This window comes from Ruditapes philippinarum, unplaced genomic scaffold, assembly GCF_026571515.1.
Source record: "Ruditapes philippinarum isolate M1 unplaced genomic scaffold, ASM2657151v2 ctg109_1_1_1_1, whole genome shotgun sequence".
NCBI lineage: Eukaryota > Metazoa > Mollusca > Bivalvia > Venerida > Veneridae > Ruditapes > Ruditapes philippinarum.
In genome coordinates this window covers 197,504-218,306 of record NW_026859565.1, presented here as the reverse complement: position 1 = coordinate 218,306, position 20,803 = coordinate 197,504, and the positions used below count along the sequence as shown (strand labels likewise).

At 34.2% G+C, this 20,803-nt stretch overlaps 1 protein-coding gene across 1 annotated transcript; it reads right to left on the bottom strand.

Annotated features, from left to right (window-relative positions):
• Positions 1-5,287: 5,287 nt before the first annotated feature.
• LOC132757058 (protein NipSnap homolog 3A-like) lies at positions 5,288-12,289 on the bottom strand. Its single transcript, XM_060748244.1, has 6 exons — positions 12,145-12,289; positions 8,949-9,150; positions 8,233-8,391; positions 7,139-7,270; positions 6,553-6,624; positions 5,288-5,980 (listed from the first exon to the last, which is right to left on the bottom strand). The coding sequence occupies exons 1-6, from the start codon at positions 12,220-12,222 to the stop codon at positions 5,922-5,924; spliced, it is 702 nt and encodes a 233-aa protein (XP_060604227.1). The 5' UTR covers positions 12,223-12,289; the 3' UTR covers positions 5,288-5,921.
• Positions 12,290-20,803: the final 8,514 nt, after the last annotated feature.

Genomic DNA, 20,803 nt, shown 5'->3' with positions numbered 1-20,803 from the left:
AACTAACAACTGTGAACTGATGCTTTGGAATAAGTGACTAAAACAATGGATCAATGCTTTTGTAAGATGACTACAACTTAACTGATTCTTTGGAACAGTAACAGCTGTGAACTGATGCTTTGAAGCAAGTAACAAAAACTGTGAACTGATGCTTTGCGAAACAGTATACAATTTTTTCATATGTGATTTTGAAACAGTCAAAATGTTGTCGCGAGGTGGAGGGGGTAGTGTTTTAAACTGTTGCCCAAGGCTGTAGGCCGAGGGAAACAGTTCAAAACACTATCCCCGACACCGAAGGACAACTGTTTGGCTGTTCCCGAATCACATATGAAATAACTGTTTTATTACCCGATCAATTAGTGTTTTGACAGTACTTGCAGAAGAAAAAGGAACAAGAAAATAGTTTTGCACATTATTAACCCATTACTTCATGAGCATTTTGTGAAAAATGGCTGTTTTCATTGAAAAGTCTCCCGTTACAAGTTCAAATTGCTATAATACTATAAAACTGCTTCAACACTAATCAAACTTGGCACAAATGGTTGACTGGACCATTGCCCTTGCAACAACATGCTCAGGCTTAAATTTTCTGTTACCATGGCAACGAGTGGACATCTCAAAATTGCCAAAAATCATATTTTGCGTTGACTTTTTCCAATATAATTGATTTCAAAGTGCTGCAACTTCTCAAATGGATTGAGATAGATCAAATGTTTTTCAGCGTTGGTTACACGTTACCTTATGATCAATCTGGGTCATTTAAGCCTCTCACAATCAAAATTTTCTTGGCGATGAGGGGGACTCCGCCCCCCTTCAAACCCCCCAAACAGAAGGGGGCACATCCCCCTTCTGGCAACCCCCTGATGTATTTTTGGTTGGGGGGGCCGCTCCGAAAAAGTGGTCACTTTTTTTAACAACATTTCTCAAACAAAAACAAGTGTTAAGGGCCTAAATAATGCATTTTTTCACCATTTGAGACAACAAAAAGAGGGGGGGGGGTGAAAAAGGCGTTAAAAGGCGTGTATATGAAGTAATGGGTAAATATGTTAATAATTAAACTTAATACTTTAACTATGTCACGTCACATCTGGTTTATGGTCAAAATCGATGGAAGCTTCAAATAGGAATCCTCTTTGATGTCAATAACGTCAGAGCACTCGAGGGAAACAGTCAAAACTATTGACTGGTCAACAGTTCACGATAGTTGACGTTTTAAGAATTTCAGAAAACAGTTAAAAATACCAAATAACATTAATATAAGATATCAGGTAATAATAACAACTATGAACTGATGCTTTGAAGCAAGTAACAAAAACTGTGAACTGATGCTTTGGAACAAATAACTAAAACTGTGAACTTACGCTTTCGGAAACAGTAACAACTGTGAACTGATGCTTTAGAAAAACTTACAAAAACTCTGAACTTGTGCTTTGGAACAAGTAAGTAAAACTTTGAACTGATGCTTTGGGAAAGAGTAACAACTATGAACTGATTCTTTGGATTAAATAACAAAAACATTGAACTGATGCTTTTGAAAACAGTAACAACTGTGAACAGATGCTTTGGAAAAAGTAACAAAAACTGTGAACTGATTCTTTGGAACAAATAACAAAAATATTGGACTGATGCTTTGGAAAAAACAATAACTGTGAACTGATGCTTTGGAACAAAAAACAAAAACTTTGACTGGATGCTTTGGGAAACATAAACAACTTTGAAAAGATGTTTTGGAAAAAGTAACAAAAACTGTGAACTGATGGTTTGGAAAAGCTAACAAAAACTTTGAATAGATGCTTTGGGAAACTAACAAACTTTGAATGGATGCTTTGTGAAACAGTTACAACTCTGAACAGATGTTTTGGAACAAGTTACAAAAACTGTGAACTGATGCTTTGGAAAAGGTAACAAAAACTGTGAACTGATGCTTTGGAAAAAGTAACAAAAACTGTGAACTGATGCTTTGGAACAAATAACAAAAACTTTGAACTGATTCATTGGGAAACAGTGACAACTGTGAACTGATACTTTAGAAGAAGTAACAAAAACTGTGAACTGATGCTTTGGAAAAGGTAACAAAAACTGTGAACTGATGCTTTGGAACAAATAAGAAAAACTTTAAACTGATTCATTGGGAAACAGTGACAACTGTAAACTGATACTTTAGAAGAAGTAACAAAAACTGTGAACTGATGCTTTGGAACAAAAATTAAAACTTTTGAATGGATGCTTTTGGAAACAGTAACAACTGTAAACTGATGCTTTGGAACATAAACTTTGAATGGATGCTTTGGGAAACAATACCAACTGTAAACTGATGCTTTGGAAAAAGTAAAAGAACTGTTAACTGATGTTTAGGAAAAGTAACAATAATTGTAAACTGATGCTTTGGAACAAAAAACAAAAATTTTAAATGTGTGCTTTGGGAAAAAGTAACAACTGTGAACAGATGTTTTGGAACAAGTTGTAAAAACTTTAAACTGATGCTTCGGAAAAACTAACAAAAACATTGAACTGATGCTTTGGAAGAAGTGAAGAAGTAATAAAAACTGTGAACTAATTCTTTGGAACAAATAACAAAAACTTTGAATGGGTGGTTTGGGAAACAGTTACAACTCTGAACAGATGTTTTGGAACAAGTTATAAAAACTGTGAACTGATGCTTTGAAACAAGGGTGCCATAGTCACAAAATACGCCCGTTTACGAAAGCTTTAGATTGAGATGGGGGCATTATGGATAAGTGTTATCTAGCAAGCAAGTTTTTATCCTTGGCACTGTGTTGTTAAATGAACTTTAAAACAAATCAGTAGGGAAGATATGCACAGGATGTGTGACCTTGACCTTGGTCGCAGGGACCTGAATAATGCACGGCACTCAGCCTCACAATGATGAACATTTGTGCCAAATTATATTGAAATCTCTCTATGCATGTAGAAGTTTTGCTCCAGACAAGCGTTTTTCTATGAGCTCTAACTGTGACCTTCACCTTTGACCTGGAGACTTGGTTCATGTGCATGGCACTCATCTCATGGTGGTGAACAATTCTATAAAGTAACATTAAAATTCCTCCATGCATGTAGAAAATATGCTCCGGACAACATCTGGATATTTAATCATCTCCAGTGACCTTGACCTTGCAAATATTAACCTAAATTAAATGTGTCACACCTGTAGTCATGATAGTTACCATTTGTGCTACAATCCATCAATAAATGATGACTAAATGGTCCCTATACACATCTTCAAATTTTTATCTGAACTTTGACCTCTATGTGTAACGTTGACTTTGGTCGCAGGGATCTGAATTTTGCGTGCAACACTCAGCCTCACAATGGTGAACATTTGTGCCAAGTTATATTGAAATCCCCCTATGAATGTAGAAGTTTTGCTCCGGACAAGCGTTTTTCAATGAGCTCTAAGTGTGACCTTGACCTTTGACCTGGAGACCTGGATCATGCATGGAGCAATACATATCATGGTGGTGAACATTTCCATAAAGTATTATAAAAATTCTTCCATACATGTAGGAGATATGCTCCAGACAAAATCTGGATATTTCACCATCTTTAGTGACCTTGACCTTGCATATATTGACCTAAAGTACATGTGTCATAGCCGTAGTCATGATAATGACCATTTGTGTTACAATCCCTCAATAAATGATGATTAAATCGTCCCTTTACACATCTTCATATTTTTATCTAAACTTTGACCTCTATGTGTGGCCTTGACCTTGCCTGCAGGGACCTGAATTTTGTGCGCGACACTCCGCCTCACAATGGTGAACATTTGTGCCAAGTAATATTGAAATCCCTCTATGCATGTGGAAGTTTTGCTCCGGACAAGCATTTTTCAATGAGCTCTAAGTGTGACCTTGACCTTTGACCTAGAGACCGAGTTCATGTGCGTGACATGGCTTCTCATAATGGTGAACATTTCTATGAAATTTCATTAAAATCCCTCCATGCGTGTAGGAGATATGCTCCGGACAAAATCTGGTTATTTCATCATCTTTAGTGACCTTGACCTTGTATATATTGACCTAAATTATATGTATCACAGCCATAGTCTTGATAATGACCATTTGTGTTACAATTCCTCAATAAATGATGACTAAATGGTCCATATACACATCACCATATTTTTTATCTGAACTTTGACCTCTATGTGTGACCTTGACCTTGGCCGAAAGGACCTGAATCTTGGCGCGCGACACTCCGCCTCACAATGGTGAACATTTGTGTCAAGTAATATTGAAATCCCTCTATACATGTGGAAGTTTTACTCCCGACAAGCATTTTTCAATGAGCTCTAAGTTGTAACCTTGACCTTTGACTAGAGACCTGGTTCATGTGCGCGACACTGCTCCTCATAGTGGTGAACATTTCTATGAAGTTTCATTAAAATCCCTCCATACATGTAGGAGATATGCTCCGGACAAAATTGGACGCCGCCCGCCCGCCCGCCAGGGGCGTTCCCATAATACGTCCCGTTTTTCAAACGGGCGTATAAAAAGTAACATAAACTGTGAACTGATGCTTTGGAACAAATAACAAAAACTTTGAACTGATGTTTTGGGAAACAGTAACAACTGTGAACTGATGCTTTGGAAAAAAAAAAATAACAAAAACTGTGAACTGATGCTTTGGAACAAATAACAAAAACTTTGAACTGATGCTTTGGGAAACAGTAACAACTGTGAACTGATTCTTTGGAAAAGTAACAAAAACTTTGAACTGATGCTTTGGGAAAAGTAACAAAAACTGTGAACTGTTGCTTTGGAAAAAGTACCAAAAACTGTGAACTGATGCTTTGGAACAAGTAAGAACTGTAAACAAATGTGTAAATTAGCATAAACTAATGACATGGGGCAAGTAAAAACTGTTAAGCTGTAGCTACATCTGTCCAATGATGCTTTCTTCAAGTAAAAACAGCTAAGAAATAACACTATGGAACATGTCACTTCAATGCTGTGGGTTTGAATCACGCAAGGGACTTCAGATTCTTTCATGTGAGGAAACTTATTCAGCTAGCTTACGGAATGTCAGTGTTCTACTCAGGTGCCTGTTTGTGTCTAAAATAATGCATAGAGGGGCAACTGAGGTCTTCCTTCACCAATATAAATGAAAAGCCAACATATAACCTTGAAAGTGTTGGTGCAACATAAAAACCAACAAATACAAAATAACAGAAACAACAACAACAAAACAATGTAGCAACAACTTTGAACTGATGCTTGAATATTTCATCTATGAACTAGGATACGGAAAAAATAAATAACAATGAACAAATACTTACTGATTCTTTAGTAATAAAAAAACATAATACATGTAATAATACCTTTGAGCAGCTGCTAGATACATATAACAACTGTGATATACATGTATATATGATAGTCAATACAACCATTTGCAATAACACTCTTGTTTTATCTAGGTTAATAAATAAGTGAACTTGTTATATTAACCTCTCAAGTGTACATTGTAAGAGAACAACCCTAAAGTGTAATATCATGATACTAGTAATAAGCATGTGATATTCATTAATCATATATATTGTAATACAGCACATTTGTAACATCTATTTTCATTGGATAATCTTGACATTTATATATATTTATATTTTTAAGAAACTCAACAATTCTTCAAAAGAGTCATTTTCAAATTCATAAGTGAATACTTGTAGTCTTTTGGAATGTCTATTATACCCGAAAAATCTATCACTTAAATCTTTATTTCTATGTACAGCTTTATTAAACACTACATATATCAACAGTAACTGGCATCTACCGAACAATAAGAAAAAAATATGACTAAAATTCCATCTAAATGAATGAAATATATATACACTTTCACTGTTTGTGGCACTTGTAACAGATTACTAACTGAAACAATTTGTTCATCTTATATGTAGAGGAGATTCTTTATTTCAAAGGTGACCATGGTGTGGGTAACAGGAGACGAGAATGTACCACTGTCACACCTGAAATATATATATACAAATGTTTTAGTTCTCATGTAATTACAACTTTGTCTAGTATTCAAATGAAACAAAAACTGTCAAAGGACATCTTACTCAATTATACAGTCAAATATTCTCAGTGCTACATAGTAAATCAAGAGTCATGCAAAAAACTTTTTCCCAGTTCACAACTTGAGATAATTCAGTAAAAAAAAATAATGTTACAGTTATGGGTCTTAATTAGTGACCTACAATGATGACAAAAATGACATGTTTGAAACTTCAAGTGAATACTATCTGAGGTGTTGAGGAATAATTAGAATACAAGATCTTAACAAGGAATTTAATAATAATTCTGTCAAAATCCGTGTTAGAGTTATGGGCCTTGGAAAGTGATTTCCTACTATGCTCTCAATAAGCGTATTAAGTTTCAAGCCATTGTCTTCAATACAGTAGTTTTGGAGATACCGACTTGCACGAAGTGTGATGCCGACGCCAGAGTGTACAATAGCTCTTTCTTTCCTTCGTATAACCGAGCTTAAAACAGTGTGAATATGGTAACCATTTATAGAGTATGAACTAAAGACATTTACCGCTATCTTTGAGTGATTTTTCCGATGTGGCTACAACATTGTCAACGTCTGGATGATGCCACAGCATCAAACCTGAAAAATATATTAACATATTATTCTTTGCTATTTAAAGACAAGCTCTTTCATTATATATAACAAATTATCTTTACAATACTAAAACAGGAACAGAAAAGTTTTTGTCACCAGTATCTGGGCATTTTCAACCTTTCACCAGTGGGCCAAAATAAGGTCTCATTCCCAATCCAAAATAGCCTCTTTTTTCTCCAAGTTCAGAAAAGTGTTTCAACTTTTGAGAAAAATTGAAGTGACAGGTCATGTAATCATACAAAATTTCATGTATAAGGTAGACCTTCAACTTTTTAAAGTTTCGAAAATTTTCCAATATATTGCATAAATTATCCCAATTTATGCCAATTTTCCCAATTTATGCCAGGGGACCTTTCCCAAAATAAATTTACACATATGTGTAGCATGACTTTGCTCTTTTATGTTTGCTGACCAATTTCACTTCCCAATTTTCATTGGAAGATAATTAAGTGGATAATTTGTTCAAGGACAACTTAAAGGAGTGGGCATAAAATGTTACCAATTGATTCATATCCCAAAATGCAATACCAGCTTCCTAACAATGTAGCAGACGATCTTTGTATATTTTTCACAACAGAGGCTGTCTCATCTTTACCCTTGGTGCTGACAAAAGCTTGACTTTCATATACACCTGAAATAACAAAATCTTATACCTAAAACTTATAATATACATAAAAATATGCTGAAACAAATTGCAGATTTTTTTCCACAAAACCAGGGACTAAGGTTTTAATGAAATGTCCTTTTCTAAAATTCAGATCTCAGGTATATGACAATCTGATTAAAATCAGCTCCTAAATAACATTATGCATTAGGATCTGACAACCACCAAAAGGTAGTCCACCTTATTGCGATCTTTCAAACAGCCAAACATCAGCGAGCTTTCACAATTTTCAAAGCGATGCAGTTTCTAATTCAAATTGCTGGAAAACCAATACTATAAGCAAAGAAGGTACACTGACAGTGACATTGCTCAGACAAATGTTTTATAACTTTCAAGCCAGTTACTCTGCCAGTAATGATTAAATTTCATAACCCAGACAATATGCCGAGGGCACTTAATGAAAACAGGTCTCTAAAGGTTTGGTTGAAATCCCTTAAGAAATATTTGCATGCAAAAGAGCATTTCTCTTAATTTTACCTATGTGAAAAAAAAAATATCTGTGTAAAAAAATCAAGGGCCATAATACCCAAACAATGGTAGACTCACAAAACTAACGACAATATGCCCGAAGCACTTGTGGAAAACAATATTCTATTCTGTGGAATTTCATTTGAAAGCTATTATTAAGGTGTTATTACACACAGAACAATATGTCTTCATTCACAAACATCTTTGAAATAAACTTAACATGTTGGGCGTACGTGACTGAGTGGTTAAGGTCGTTGACTACTCAGGTGCCCATTTGTGCCTGAAATAATGTACAGAGGGCACCTGAGGTTTCTCTCCACCTGTAAAGCTGGAAACTCGCCATATGACCTATACTGTGTTGGTGCAACTTTTAAAACCCAAACAAACAAATTTAACAAAATGAAATGTACATGTGTAATAAGAAAAGTAAAAGAAAAAAAAAATGTTTGAAAATTATTTACCATTTGATGGAGACTCTAGTACAGGTATTCCTGGAAGACTTTTCATGAGACTGTTTTCTTGCCTATGCATCCATGGTAATATTTTGCTAAAATAATTCCCAACCCACTCAGGATCTCCGGCCAAAGCCTGTCTCACTTTTGCTCTGTGACCAAGACTATCTGAAACACATTAATTAGGAAAATGTTTACCTATATACCAAAAGGTTTGTCTTAATTTACAGCATGGGCATTTAACATTACCTTTTTCTGCATATTTCATTCTAAATTTCCATTCAAATAAACATAATATTATGTACTTTGATGAAAAAAAAAATTCTGTACATAGGGTATGTATAATATACCTATCTTTATATCCATTTGAAAGTGCTCCTCATTGGTAATTGTATAAGACATGTAAAATAAGACATTGCCTATCATATAATGTTATTGATGTCTCTAAGTCTGTGCATGAACTCTTTGACTGACACAGAAGAGTTTGAATCACATTAGGAATTATTTAAAGTGATAGAGGTATCTTAAAGTTGCTTATTAAAAATTTTGTACCACCTTGAATCTAAAATAACGTACAGTAAGGAACAAAAGGGTTTTCTTTTCAAAGAAAAATCAGATTCACATGTGACCTCAGAAATGCTGATATAACGTAATTCACTACATCTGACATCATCTACACAAGTGCAGAATGTGTAAACAAACATACACCGTACAAAACTACATACCATACTCCCATATGTGTACAACATCATTGATCCCGCCTATTTCACTGAGCCAGTAGCCAATCAGCTTTGAGTGTTTCATTCTAATGCCCATAAATTGGTTACTAAGTTCCATAAACTGTTTCATATCTTTAGGATGAATGGAGTATGTTCTTAACTCATAGACCTTGTCATTCAAGCTTGTATTTGTTGTAGAGAAACATTTCTGTAAAATATGAAAAGTATGACAAATTATATCTTCATGGTTATATTATTTAAATGACATGACAATGAACATGACAGATATATATTTTGAGTAGAAGTCTGCCCAATACATTTCATGAAATCTGTGAGTACCTTGCCACAACAGTATAAAAACAAGAGTGCCATTGTGGCTTTGCCTTGCCTTCAAAAATAAATGTCACAACAATTCATTTGATAAGGTCATTTCATGGCCCTAAATTTCATTTAATTAAGAAAAACTAGCAACCTGACTACAAAGATACCGAAAAGACTGGCCTAGTGGCCTGTGGCCCGTCTTATCAACGGTCATACGACCGTTTTTATCGTACCATTGTTGTACGTCGATCGTATGATTTTGGCGGTGTCTTATCAAACGTCGCAGATTTTCATTATCGTAAGATCGTGCATTTTTTCTACGATTGCTGAGAAGCAGTCGTAGATCAAACAAATGACTGCCGTGCTTCCTGTAAATGCTACAAGGCCGTAGAAAAAGAAGGCCTTTCAGGCATCAAGTGCAAATATTGAGAGAAAATAATATAAATAAAACTAAAATTCCTGTGTAGAAAAAAAATGAAAATAAATAAATGATATTTTTGAGGGGGGTTGGGGGCTGTCAGGGGAGGAAAATGATGGAAACGGTTCGAGTGAGAACTGTCGGACGGAGGAACTGGTTAGGGTGAGAATAGTCTGTCATTATCCAAGACATGTGTGTTTCTTTTTCTTTCTGAAAGCTGAAATATGAAACAGTAAATTCATGTAAAAATAGAAATTAGAAAGTGGTAAATGATGATTTATCTTTATATTGCTTTAATCTAGCCCCAATAAACACATTTAGATATAATGTTAGACTGTTATTAATTTTCTTTAGTACTAAACAACAAATAATATAAAAAATCAAATATAACTACAAGTACATCTACAAGTTGGCTTTATTTTCACTATATGTATCTATATTGTCTGCATTTCTCGCAGGTACTATACGCTATAGCGTGTGCACTTTACTCTAGGTTTATTTGCAGTATAGAACATATCGTAAAATGCAGACAATATAGAGTATATAGTAATTGCAAGAAACGCATACATTATAGATATATATAGTGATTTGATATTGTATATATATTGTTTTTTAATGATAATGATATTTATATTTTTACAACACATTGTTTTTTTTTTTAATAATTATAAATGCTTTATAACATTGTTTTATTAACTATTAAATGATTACTTTGTAGATGGACTATGTATAAAAATCAAATAAAAATATGTTCTGTTTTTTAAATTTGTTTTGAAATTTATTTTATTGTCTCCATTAAAATTCTGCTTATTTAAGTTAACAAAACTTATATTAGACATTTTATCTTAAATTCATAAAAGTTAATACAAATCAAGCAAAGTATGTCAAAAAGTCTTTTTAATATCACTATTTATTATTTCTTAATTTGTATCATCTTAATAAAAAATCATAAAAAATATTTCTACAGTATTCTTTAAAATTCTAATCTATTACAAATATTTATACTACAAATCTCAAATATCTTAAAATTTTGATCTTAAACATACAAATCTAAACAGCTTTTAAATATCTTATTTACAACTTCTTATTCTATATTGTCTGCGTCTTTTTGAACACACTCTATATCTTTATTGTCTGCGTTTTACTATACATTGTATTTCCTATATTGTCTGCATAAGCATCTGAGTTTTAGACCGACCGACCCATGATACTGCGCAGGCGTAAGAACCGTACGTCTATGAAAATCGTAAGATTTTAGGTTGAACGTACAACCCCGTTGATAAGACAGTCTTACGATCGAGCATACGACAATCGTAGATCAAAATCGTACGATAAGATTTCCAAAATCGTACGATCGTTGATAAGACGGGCCCCTGGGTTTTCAAGTGGCCTAGATTTAATGGTCTAGATATTCATGTTGAAGACAGAAATTGAAATATTGCTTACCAAGTTTCATATACAGGTTGAATGAAAAAAGTTAAAACATAAATGATCATTGTTCACCTTTGAGCACTTGGTGCTTCTTCTCCACGCAATCAAGAAAACTTATTCCTGACAAGCTTTTTCCTGGCATAAATTATTCTATTCCAATACAATACATGTATGAAAGAGGAAACATGCTAAGATGCAACAATGAACACCTACCTTGACCTTTAAGTCACAATCCTTTCCTATTTTAAATTGATTTTGGGGGGAAAAAAGAATTGGCAAGAAATGATATATAACAAGAGAGCCATAATGGCCGTAGATCACTCACCTTCATAAGGCAGGGCCAATTTTGACTGGGGGCATGATTTACACATCTGTAAGTGAATACAAGGTGGTGCCACAAGCCATATATCAGTGATATATTTAAGCACTTGCTATAACTTAATGCTATTATTGTAAAGTTTGTTGATGGTCACATAAGGAAGATTCCTGTGAAGTTTGTTCAAAATCCATGAAGTGGTTTAGGAATATTGTTGTTTAAAGGAATTGTGGACCATGATTGACAACAGACACACTGCCATCACAAAAGCTCACATCTGAACATTTAATGCTCAGGTGAGCTAAAAATAGCCATACACCATTATATATAATGTTTATATTTCACTCATGTTGCCAGCTGGTTAGCTCAATAGGTAGAGCCTTGGACTGGAATCGGGCGACCCGGGTTCAATTCCCGAACAGCGCAGATCACTTTCGTTGTGATTGAACATGAAATCCTTTCTATGGTCATTCTCACTGTACCTCTGCTCTGGCATGTACATCAGTTTCAGTGCAAAAAGTGAAGGCAACTAGTACTGGTAAACTGCTCGACAGCCTGCCCAGGAACAGTGCGTTGGTTAAACTGTGCTTGGTGAATTCAATGTGGCTTACTGTCGTGATCCGGAGTGAAAGCTACCAAAACCACCACCACCTCATGTTGCAAAAAATACATGCCACTTACACAAAATTTTGTTTAATGAAAAATTAAAAACATACCTTGCATGTTTGTCCTTGCAGTATAGACAAAAATCCAAAAGATTTCTGAAATTTACGCACAGTTCTAGCTGCAAGCATTTTAGCATAAAAATTATGGAAAATGAAACCTTTACTCAATAAAATCCAGTTTCAAGTGCCTACAAGAAAAGCATTGATGCAAAGCATCAAAGGGCGTCCAAGCAAGTTATGCAGCAAGTGAAGATGAACTAGTACACATATGATGACAAGATATTCTTATAAACTACCAGAAATGTATACCACTTATGAATGAGCGGACGAAAGACATTGTTCATTATGAACTTTGATTGGCATGCTAGAGATTAGAATATTACTTGTTATTTCTTTATGATCGTGGTTATTAATAGCAACGGATATACATGTATGCAATCATTTATAATCCATATGTGTAACGCATGATCAACACGTACCACACATTTGTCCCTTATTATGTACATGTTATCGCTATTAGCGAAGACCCCCTTAAGGTATCTGTTCACACTTTAAGTTAGTAAAAATATGACACTGGTTATATTACCATGTTGATCATGTTGAGCATAATTGTTTATTATACAATAATTGTAATATCTATTAATTTTAATTAAAAAAAAATACAAATTTTATGAATATTGTTTTCTTTTATTCTTTTTTGTGTTTTATGTGCTATTTTAATACTGAGTTTTTCCTACTCTTTTTTATTAAAATTGTAAAATAAATTTTAAGAATTGAATTGTCATATTGACCGACGATTATAAGTCAAAGCTTAACTGGAAAAAGTCAGTAAATTATGGTTTATCTTTCAATATATAATATTGTTTATTCTTAAACCATGTACATGTACATTGTATTTTTCTTTATCATTTTTTAAATTATCGATCAATTGAATAATTCATAAAATCTAATTTGTAACTTTGAATAATTCCTCGGCATCTTTACTAAACACGGATAACAAATTGAATAATTAAATAAAATGTTTCAAAGTTGATAATGTCATTTTAATACCATAAAAAATGTACCTTTTTCTCAATTATTGTACATATCACGGATTTATATTACATATAAATCCGTGTACATATTTATTGTTTTTATCTCATATAGATAAAATGAAACATGCTATTGTTGTTTTTTTCTAATTGTAACGATATTAAACATCTACTCCAAAACCGGGAGAGACCGGACAATAAACGTGTGGTACTATTCGCCGGTCACTAGTACATGTAAATCCTGGTCAAAATAGACCGGGAGAGACCGGCATTTACCGATAGGAGTGATAAAAAGATAAATAGGTTTTTGGAATATTTAGGTCATCAACTGATCATTCTAGGATACATGTACAACAATAACATACCATGACATGATAACCGACTGTGTACTACAAAATGATAAATAAAAAACCCCGAAGAGCGCGATTTATTGACGGAAAAGGTTATTTCATTTGTAAATGTTTGCATTGCGAAAATTCATTGTAACATATCGCGACATTGTATCTTATTTAATAATCAAGCACCCTCATACCGATCGGAATTTTCGGCTTTTATTATGACTGACTTAAAGGCTCGAGAAGTTGCTGTCGCCCTTTCACAAAATCTGATCTCATTCCATAAGAGCGCCGCGCTTCGGCGCGGACGCCAATTACTAATGCAAACTTTTATACAGCTTGACTGTATTAAAAAGGCACAAATATAACAGCACATCAGCTGTGTTGACATTTCTAGTTGGGAGAATTAATTGGTTTACAATCATTAACTTTTATATGATAAACATTCATTCAAATATACATACATATTTCCAACAGATTAATCTTAACGTAAACAATTTAGTTTAAACATATTTTATTTCTCAGAATATATATACATGTTGCAATTTACAGAGAGCAATTCAAATATTATGAAAGACAACGTGTCATCATCATCATCTTCAGTAATCAACTCACTCTTCATTGAGCATGTCTTATGAAATTCTTCTCCTAAGATAATTTGCAAGCAGTTCCAAGAGGATTCATATTTGTATTTGTGTGCATGTTTTTTTTTTTCCAATCAATTTTCCTCATAATGTATCCAATGCATATGTAATAAATTAGAGTCAGAAACTTGTAAGTCCAACAATGGGGATACCTCATAATTATCCCTTTCATTGTATAACAGGATGTAAAAGGGACATCAAGGGAGGTAATTAGACACACATTTCTAAATTTCAGGGGAGGTTACTCAAGAAATATTTTTGGGATTTTCTTTGTATTAGTAACTTGATGTACTTAAATTTGATAAAGATTGCTCATTCTTATTATTGAATATAGCATGAAAATATATTGACATATGCAGAGAGCCAAACTATAGACTGTCAAGCCATGTTCCCTAATAAAATAGACAACTATTTACATATAACACTTCCAAGTAAGATTACAATTTCAAAGCTATTAACTGTACATTTAGCTTTCTATCTCTCCACTTGTCATATCATAATTCTTATTTAGAAACATTACTTTAAAATGGTATAAACACATACAATCATCAAAGCAGTTTCATTACTTTACAATGGATTACTCACTAAGGTTAAACTGTGCCATTTTAAAGGAGCCCGACTGTATTGACATTCAGTATTGTTGATAGTAGACTTCTAACTGATAACAATTTAAAGCAGAGTTTGCATAGTCACACACATATCCTTTTATGAACACTATTAACTGACCTAGTTACAAGATAAATTCTGCATGTGTAAATATTTACATGTCAGGATGTGTATCTTGGCATACTATCTCGTAAATATTTCATTATGCAGTTTATAAATCTTTCATACCTTTTAGAAAACTGAACAATTTTGTCTTACATTTTGCATTGCTCTCAAAAACTTAAACATGGCATTTTTTCAGCTACCAGATATCATCTCATACCATGATCAGTTTAAATAAGTTGTCTCACTTTGTATTTTGTACTGTTATCAGAATATTAAGACTGAGTAGGTCTGGTCAAATTGCTCATATGTACAGACTCAGGTGCAACTCCTAGCAAATGTTGTTTTAAATATTCCAAATCTTTTTGAAGTTGACACTCTGAGCAGACATTTTCTGCCTTTGCTACTAGTTCAGGGGCAATAACTCATCAAAATCCTAGGCTGACTAGTAAAATCAAAGAACAGCAAAATGTTGCGAGTAGTAAATAATTTTGTTTTAACAGAAATTAATCAGAAGTTAGAAGAAATTGCAACCTTGAACAGAAATCAATCTAGTGTTGTTTAATTGATGCTCAGTATCTTTTGATAGTAAGTCATATAACAGGTATACAATACTGAACAACTACGACTATTTTTACATTCTCTCAAAGCCATTGACCAAATAAGGACAGATACCAGATAGTAACCAATGGATTTGCAATATACTCATGTTAATGGACATGGAGATGGATTTACTTTTCTTTTTACTAGAGCTTTGTACTTCCAGGAAAAATGTACAACAATTTACGATTCCATAATTTTTCCTTCTTTTTTTATTGTTTCATTTTTTGTTTGTTTTTTGGTTGGGTCGCACCAACAAAGTATAGGTCATATGGCAACTTTTCAGCTTTACTGCTGGAGGAAGACCTCGGGTGCCCCTTTGTGCATTATTTTAGGCACAAACAGGCACCCGAGTAGAACCACCAACATTCAGTAAGCTAGCTGGATACCTTTTTCACATGAAAGAATTCAAGGGCACTTGCGCAGATCAAACCAACAACGCCGAGAGGCAAGTGGTTTTAAGTATACAACCTTAACCACTCGGCCTACACCAATGATATTGTGACAATATTATCAAGTCACACAGACACCCTAATGATAACATGGCAACTTTCCAGTTTTACTGGTGAAGTAACACATCCACCACCCCTCAATATATTATTAAATATCGTGATATTTACCACGGTGTAAAATCCAGCAGTACAGTATGTTGTTATGCTTTAGGTAAAGGTCATAACCAAACCTCAGCTAACTAGAACTGCAACTATCATGGCGTGAATACCCCCACATACCACTTTGTCAGAATCAACAGTGGCCATTTAGAGCTCAAGGCCAACCTCCCTGCCAAATCTGAGGTTACTAAGCCAGTGCATTGCTAAGTTATGTATTCTACATGATTCAAATGTGAAAATGTCAAAATCAATACACTGCGGACAGGCATTCTTTAGCAATTGAGAAGAAAAGCTTTTTTTGTCAAGGTCCATCTGACCTTGACCTTGATCCAGTGACCTCAAAATCAAAAGGGGTCATCTACTAATCATGACTAACCTCCATTCCAAATATGAAGACTGTGGGTCAAAGGCATCTAAAGTTATTGGGCAGACAAGCTTTTTATAGTCAAGGCCCCTGTGACCATGACCTTTGACCTGGTGACCTCAAAATCAATAGGGGTCATCTACTAATCATGACTAACCTCCATGCCAAATATGAAGACTGTTGGTCAAAGGGATCTAAAGCTATTGGACGGACAAGCTTTATGAAGTCAAGGCCCCTGTGACCTTGACCTTTGACCTGGTGACCTCAAAATCAATAGGGGTCATCTACTAATCATGACTAACCTCCATGCCAAATATGAAGACTGTAGGTCAAAGGAATCTTAAGTTATTGGGCGGACAAGCTTTTTGAAGTCAAGGCCCCTGTGACCTTGACCTGGTGACCTCAAAATCAATAGGGGTCATCTACTAATCATGATTAACCTCCATGCCAAATATAAAGACTGTAGGTCAAAGGAATCTTAAGTTATTGGGCGGACTAGCTTTTTGAAGTCAAGGCCCCTGTGACCTTGACCTTTGACCTGGTGACCTCAAAATCGATAGGGGTCATCTACTAATCATGACTAACCTCAATGCCAAATATGAAGACTGTAGGTCAAAGGAATCTTAAGTTATTGGGCGGACAATCTTTTTGAAGTCAAGGCCCCTGTGACCTTGACCTTTGACCTGGTGACCTCAAAATCAATAGGGGTCATCTACTAATCATGACTAACCTCCATGCCAAATATGAAGACTAAAGGTCAAAGGAATATAAGTGATTGGGCGGACAAGAAAAAACTGACGGACGGCCGGACGGACGGACAACCTGATTCCAGTATACCCCCCTTACAACTTTGTTGTGTGGGGGTATAAAAATGAATTAACAAAATGGCATGCACAACAACTTACCTATTTTTGAAAACAAAAAAGACAGATCATGCTCCATTGGCATATAATCAAGGAAATGATGCGTAACCTAATTTATAGTTACAATACTCCACATACTGTGTAAATACTAAACAAAACTGAACGGATTATTTTAATTTTACAGAGTGTACGACACTCCATATGCATCATTCAATAGGGAAATAGTACCACAGTTACCAGTTTACCCTCCAAATACCAGACACAATATAAAAAACAAAATATTTCATTTTTTCAAAACATATTTTATTCATTTCTTAAAGAAATACCAGTACAATACAACTTCTTGGATGATTAAAAGATGAGAAAACATAATGAAATAATGATAATGTTCTTATCATGATTATGGCTACAATAACATGACAACATGTCAATAATAAAGTTTTAAAATAAAGATTATTTTGCTAATTTCATTCACCTTAAATAATAATGTATTTCAAAGAATTAACACATTGATTTTCTTAGAAACAAGAGAGGCCTGACCATCAAAGGAGGTCTTGACCTTCAACTGGTCAATTGACCTTGGAACACCAATTTTGCATGAAATCCTTTCATAATGTATGATGTGAAAAAATGATTGCAAAATTTCCTCTTACCTGTTCAAATTTATTTGGCAAGTTGTATAATTCACATATACATCACAGTAATCAAATATATATTGAAGATTTTTTGCATTACATGTTATCATAAATCCAAAAAATACAGAATAACGACAATATCTTAATTTGATTGGCCATTTTCATATTTATTGTGACAAATATAAAACAACATAAAAAATGAGCCGTGTCATGACAAAACCAACACAGTGCGTTTGCAACCAGCATGGATCCAGACCAGCCTGCGCATCCCCGCAGTCTGATCAGGATCCATGCTGTTCGCTATCAGTTTCTCTACTTGTAATTGAGTTGGTAAGCAAATAGCATGGATCCTGATCAGACTGGTCTGGATCCATGCTAGTCGCAAACGCATTATGTTGGTTTTGTCGTGACGCGGCTCAATTATATAAACGATGAGCCACATCAGGTGATAACATCAATAATCATGTATTTTCTGAACCTTATCTAATACAATTTGTAAATTTTTAAATCCATACTTCATTAACATTCAAACCCTGGCTTACTCAATAATTAGCGAAAAGTTACACAAAAACATTAAACTCCTACAACATTCACAGAAAATTTGTAATATTTCTTCTTACTGTATTGATGAACATCATATAAAACTTCAATATTCATGCAGGAGATTTTTTAAATAATATCCCTCAAAGAAATATCCATGAAACAATGAGCAGAAATTTGATTTCTGAATTTTTAATGTAGAAAATGTGCATAAGACAAATCTATGAAATTGCTCTATTTTTAAAAAAAAAAAAAATGTTGTTCGGGAACCCCATCTATGTTTCCATTTTCTCTTCCTTTCCTCTTTTATCTTTCTCTAAAGCTGCAAGAAGCTTCTCCTCCTGAATCTTACGTCCTGAAAACGAAAGAAAAAATTAATTCATATCTAAGTTCAAAAAGGGCCATGATTCTGTCAAAGTCCATGTTAGAGTTATGGACCTTGGATATTGACATCCTATTATGCTCACAAATAAGTGTGTGAAGTTTCTAACCATTCTCTTTAATAGTTTTAGAGATATAATAACAACTTGCAGACAAAAAACATAACCAAAGTGTGATGCAGATGCCTTGGTGAGTACAATAACTCTCCATGTTCTTTAAAAAGTCAAGCTAAAAATGCAAACAATTTTTCTTTCATTATATTTTGTACAAATATATGTTGCAAATATGATTTCTTTCTTCATGTTTTCTCTTTCCTAAGAATAACATTAATCCTGACTACCCTATATTTCTATAATGGACTTAACTTGATTTGAATAAGAAATTGTCTATTATTAACCCTCAGTCTGCTTGTGGCAAATGATTCTCTCCACCCGACCAGTGCAGACACATCTGTGCTATCTGCACTGTTGGCTATTCAGACAGTACATATTTTGAAAATTTCCCTATAAATGATGAATGGTTTTGTCCAGATTGAAATATGGACAAGTTCATTAAGACACTGAGTGTGGTAAGGATCAATGTGAGGGGTTTTGATGTCAACACTAAATTCATGTTACCAACAGAATTTTCAAATTACTCAGATGAACATCTTGACTTGGTTATATATTAGTGACAAAGGTAAGTCAGTCTAGTAATTGTGTTAAAAAGGTTAAGACTTTATGTTGCTCAAACAGGCTAAATGATGTCCGACAGCTAGTACCTTTCAGTAAAAGATCGCAGGAAGGGCATGGTCAAATAGTATGTTCTTAAATGTACTTTCAATATGGTCTTAAATGTAGTCTTCTAAAATCTTGAACCTGAAATTTTTCTTTTGAATATTACGCAGAGAAACATACAGGGTGAAAAAAATGTGCAGCCTGACCAGCTTTAATCTTGGACACTCAGAATACCATACCCTGGCTCTACTGACTGAGCTATCTGACCGCTTACACATCTTCTTCCCTAAATAGTGAACAGTAGTTCTAAACAGCTATATTGAAATTCATCTTCAAATTTCTCAGGGTTTCAGAGCAATGCGAATTAAACTCTGAGCTATACACAGTCACAGTCCCTCGTTGGGCGCCAATGTCACTGGGAATGATAAAAATTTATAAGATTCCTGGGGTTAAATTTTTCAAACGTAAAGACCCCAAAAAAAGAAATTTTATTTTTTCCCCAAATTCCCTTTTTTCCCAATTAAAATTAAAATTTGAGGTTTTTGTTACCGTAAATTTTTTCTCGTTTCCATGGGGCCCGGCCCCCAAACCTTTAAGGGGGGTTTTTTTTTCCCCTCCCCATGGGCCTGCCATTTCCTTTTTAATGGGAAAAACCAAAATATTAACCCCTTTCCCCCCGACAAATTTTTATATTTTCCCCCGTTTTTGGTAGAAATGCTCCGTAGTAAATAAAGGAATCCCGCATTTTTTAAAAAAAAACATTAAACCCCCTTTCCCAAAAACAATTTTTAAAAAAACATTAAAATTTTGGGTTTAAAAAAATTTAATTTTAATTTTTTTAAAAATTTAAAAAAAAATTTAAAACATTTAATTATTATTAAGAAACATTGACATATGGGTTGCAGTTTTTTTTGGCGATTGCGAATATCCGTCCTGAGGGCGGAATCCGCCGTAACCAGGGGTTTGGCAGAGGTTTCCCCCAATGGGGTGGAGGTACCCCCGAGGGGAAGGGTATTCTGCATCTGAACCGGCCCCCCCCAAATGTTCAGATAAAAATTTTTTCTTTTGCATAATTCTACCCAATTTTTTTTAAATTCTTTTTTACCCCCCCCCCATAAAAAACCCCAAAGTTTTTAATTTGGGGGAAATAAAATTTCATTTCATTTTCTTCCCTAAAACAATCAATTTTCTTCCCCGATTTTAGGCCCAATTGGAAATCATATCAGGTAAAATTGGAATGTCAATTTTCTTAAAAAATTTGGGTTTACATTTCTTAAATATG

What these genes read in the sequence shown, in the direction of transcription:
- LOC132757058 (XM_060748244.1), bottom strand. Translation starts at nt 12,222, where the DNA reads ATGCTTGCAGCTAGAACTGTGCGTAAATTTCAGAAATCTTTTGGATTT. An exon ending in TGCAAGGACAAACATGCAAG is followed by an intron (nt 9,151 to 12,144) that starts GTATGTTTTTAA and finishes CATATTTTACAG; the next exon opens with AAATGTTTCTCTACAACAAA. An exon ending in TGTACACATATGGGAGTATG is followed by an intron (nt 8,392 to 8,948) that starts GTATGTAGTTTT and finishes AATGTGTTTCAG; the next exon opens with ATAGTCTTGGTCACAGAGCA.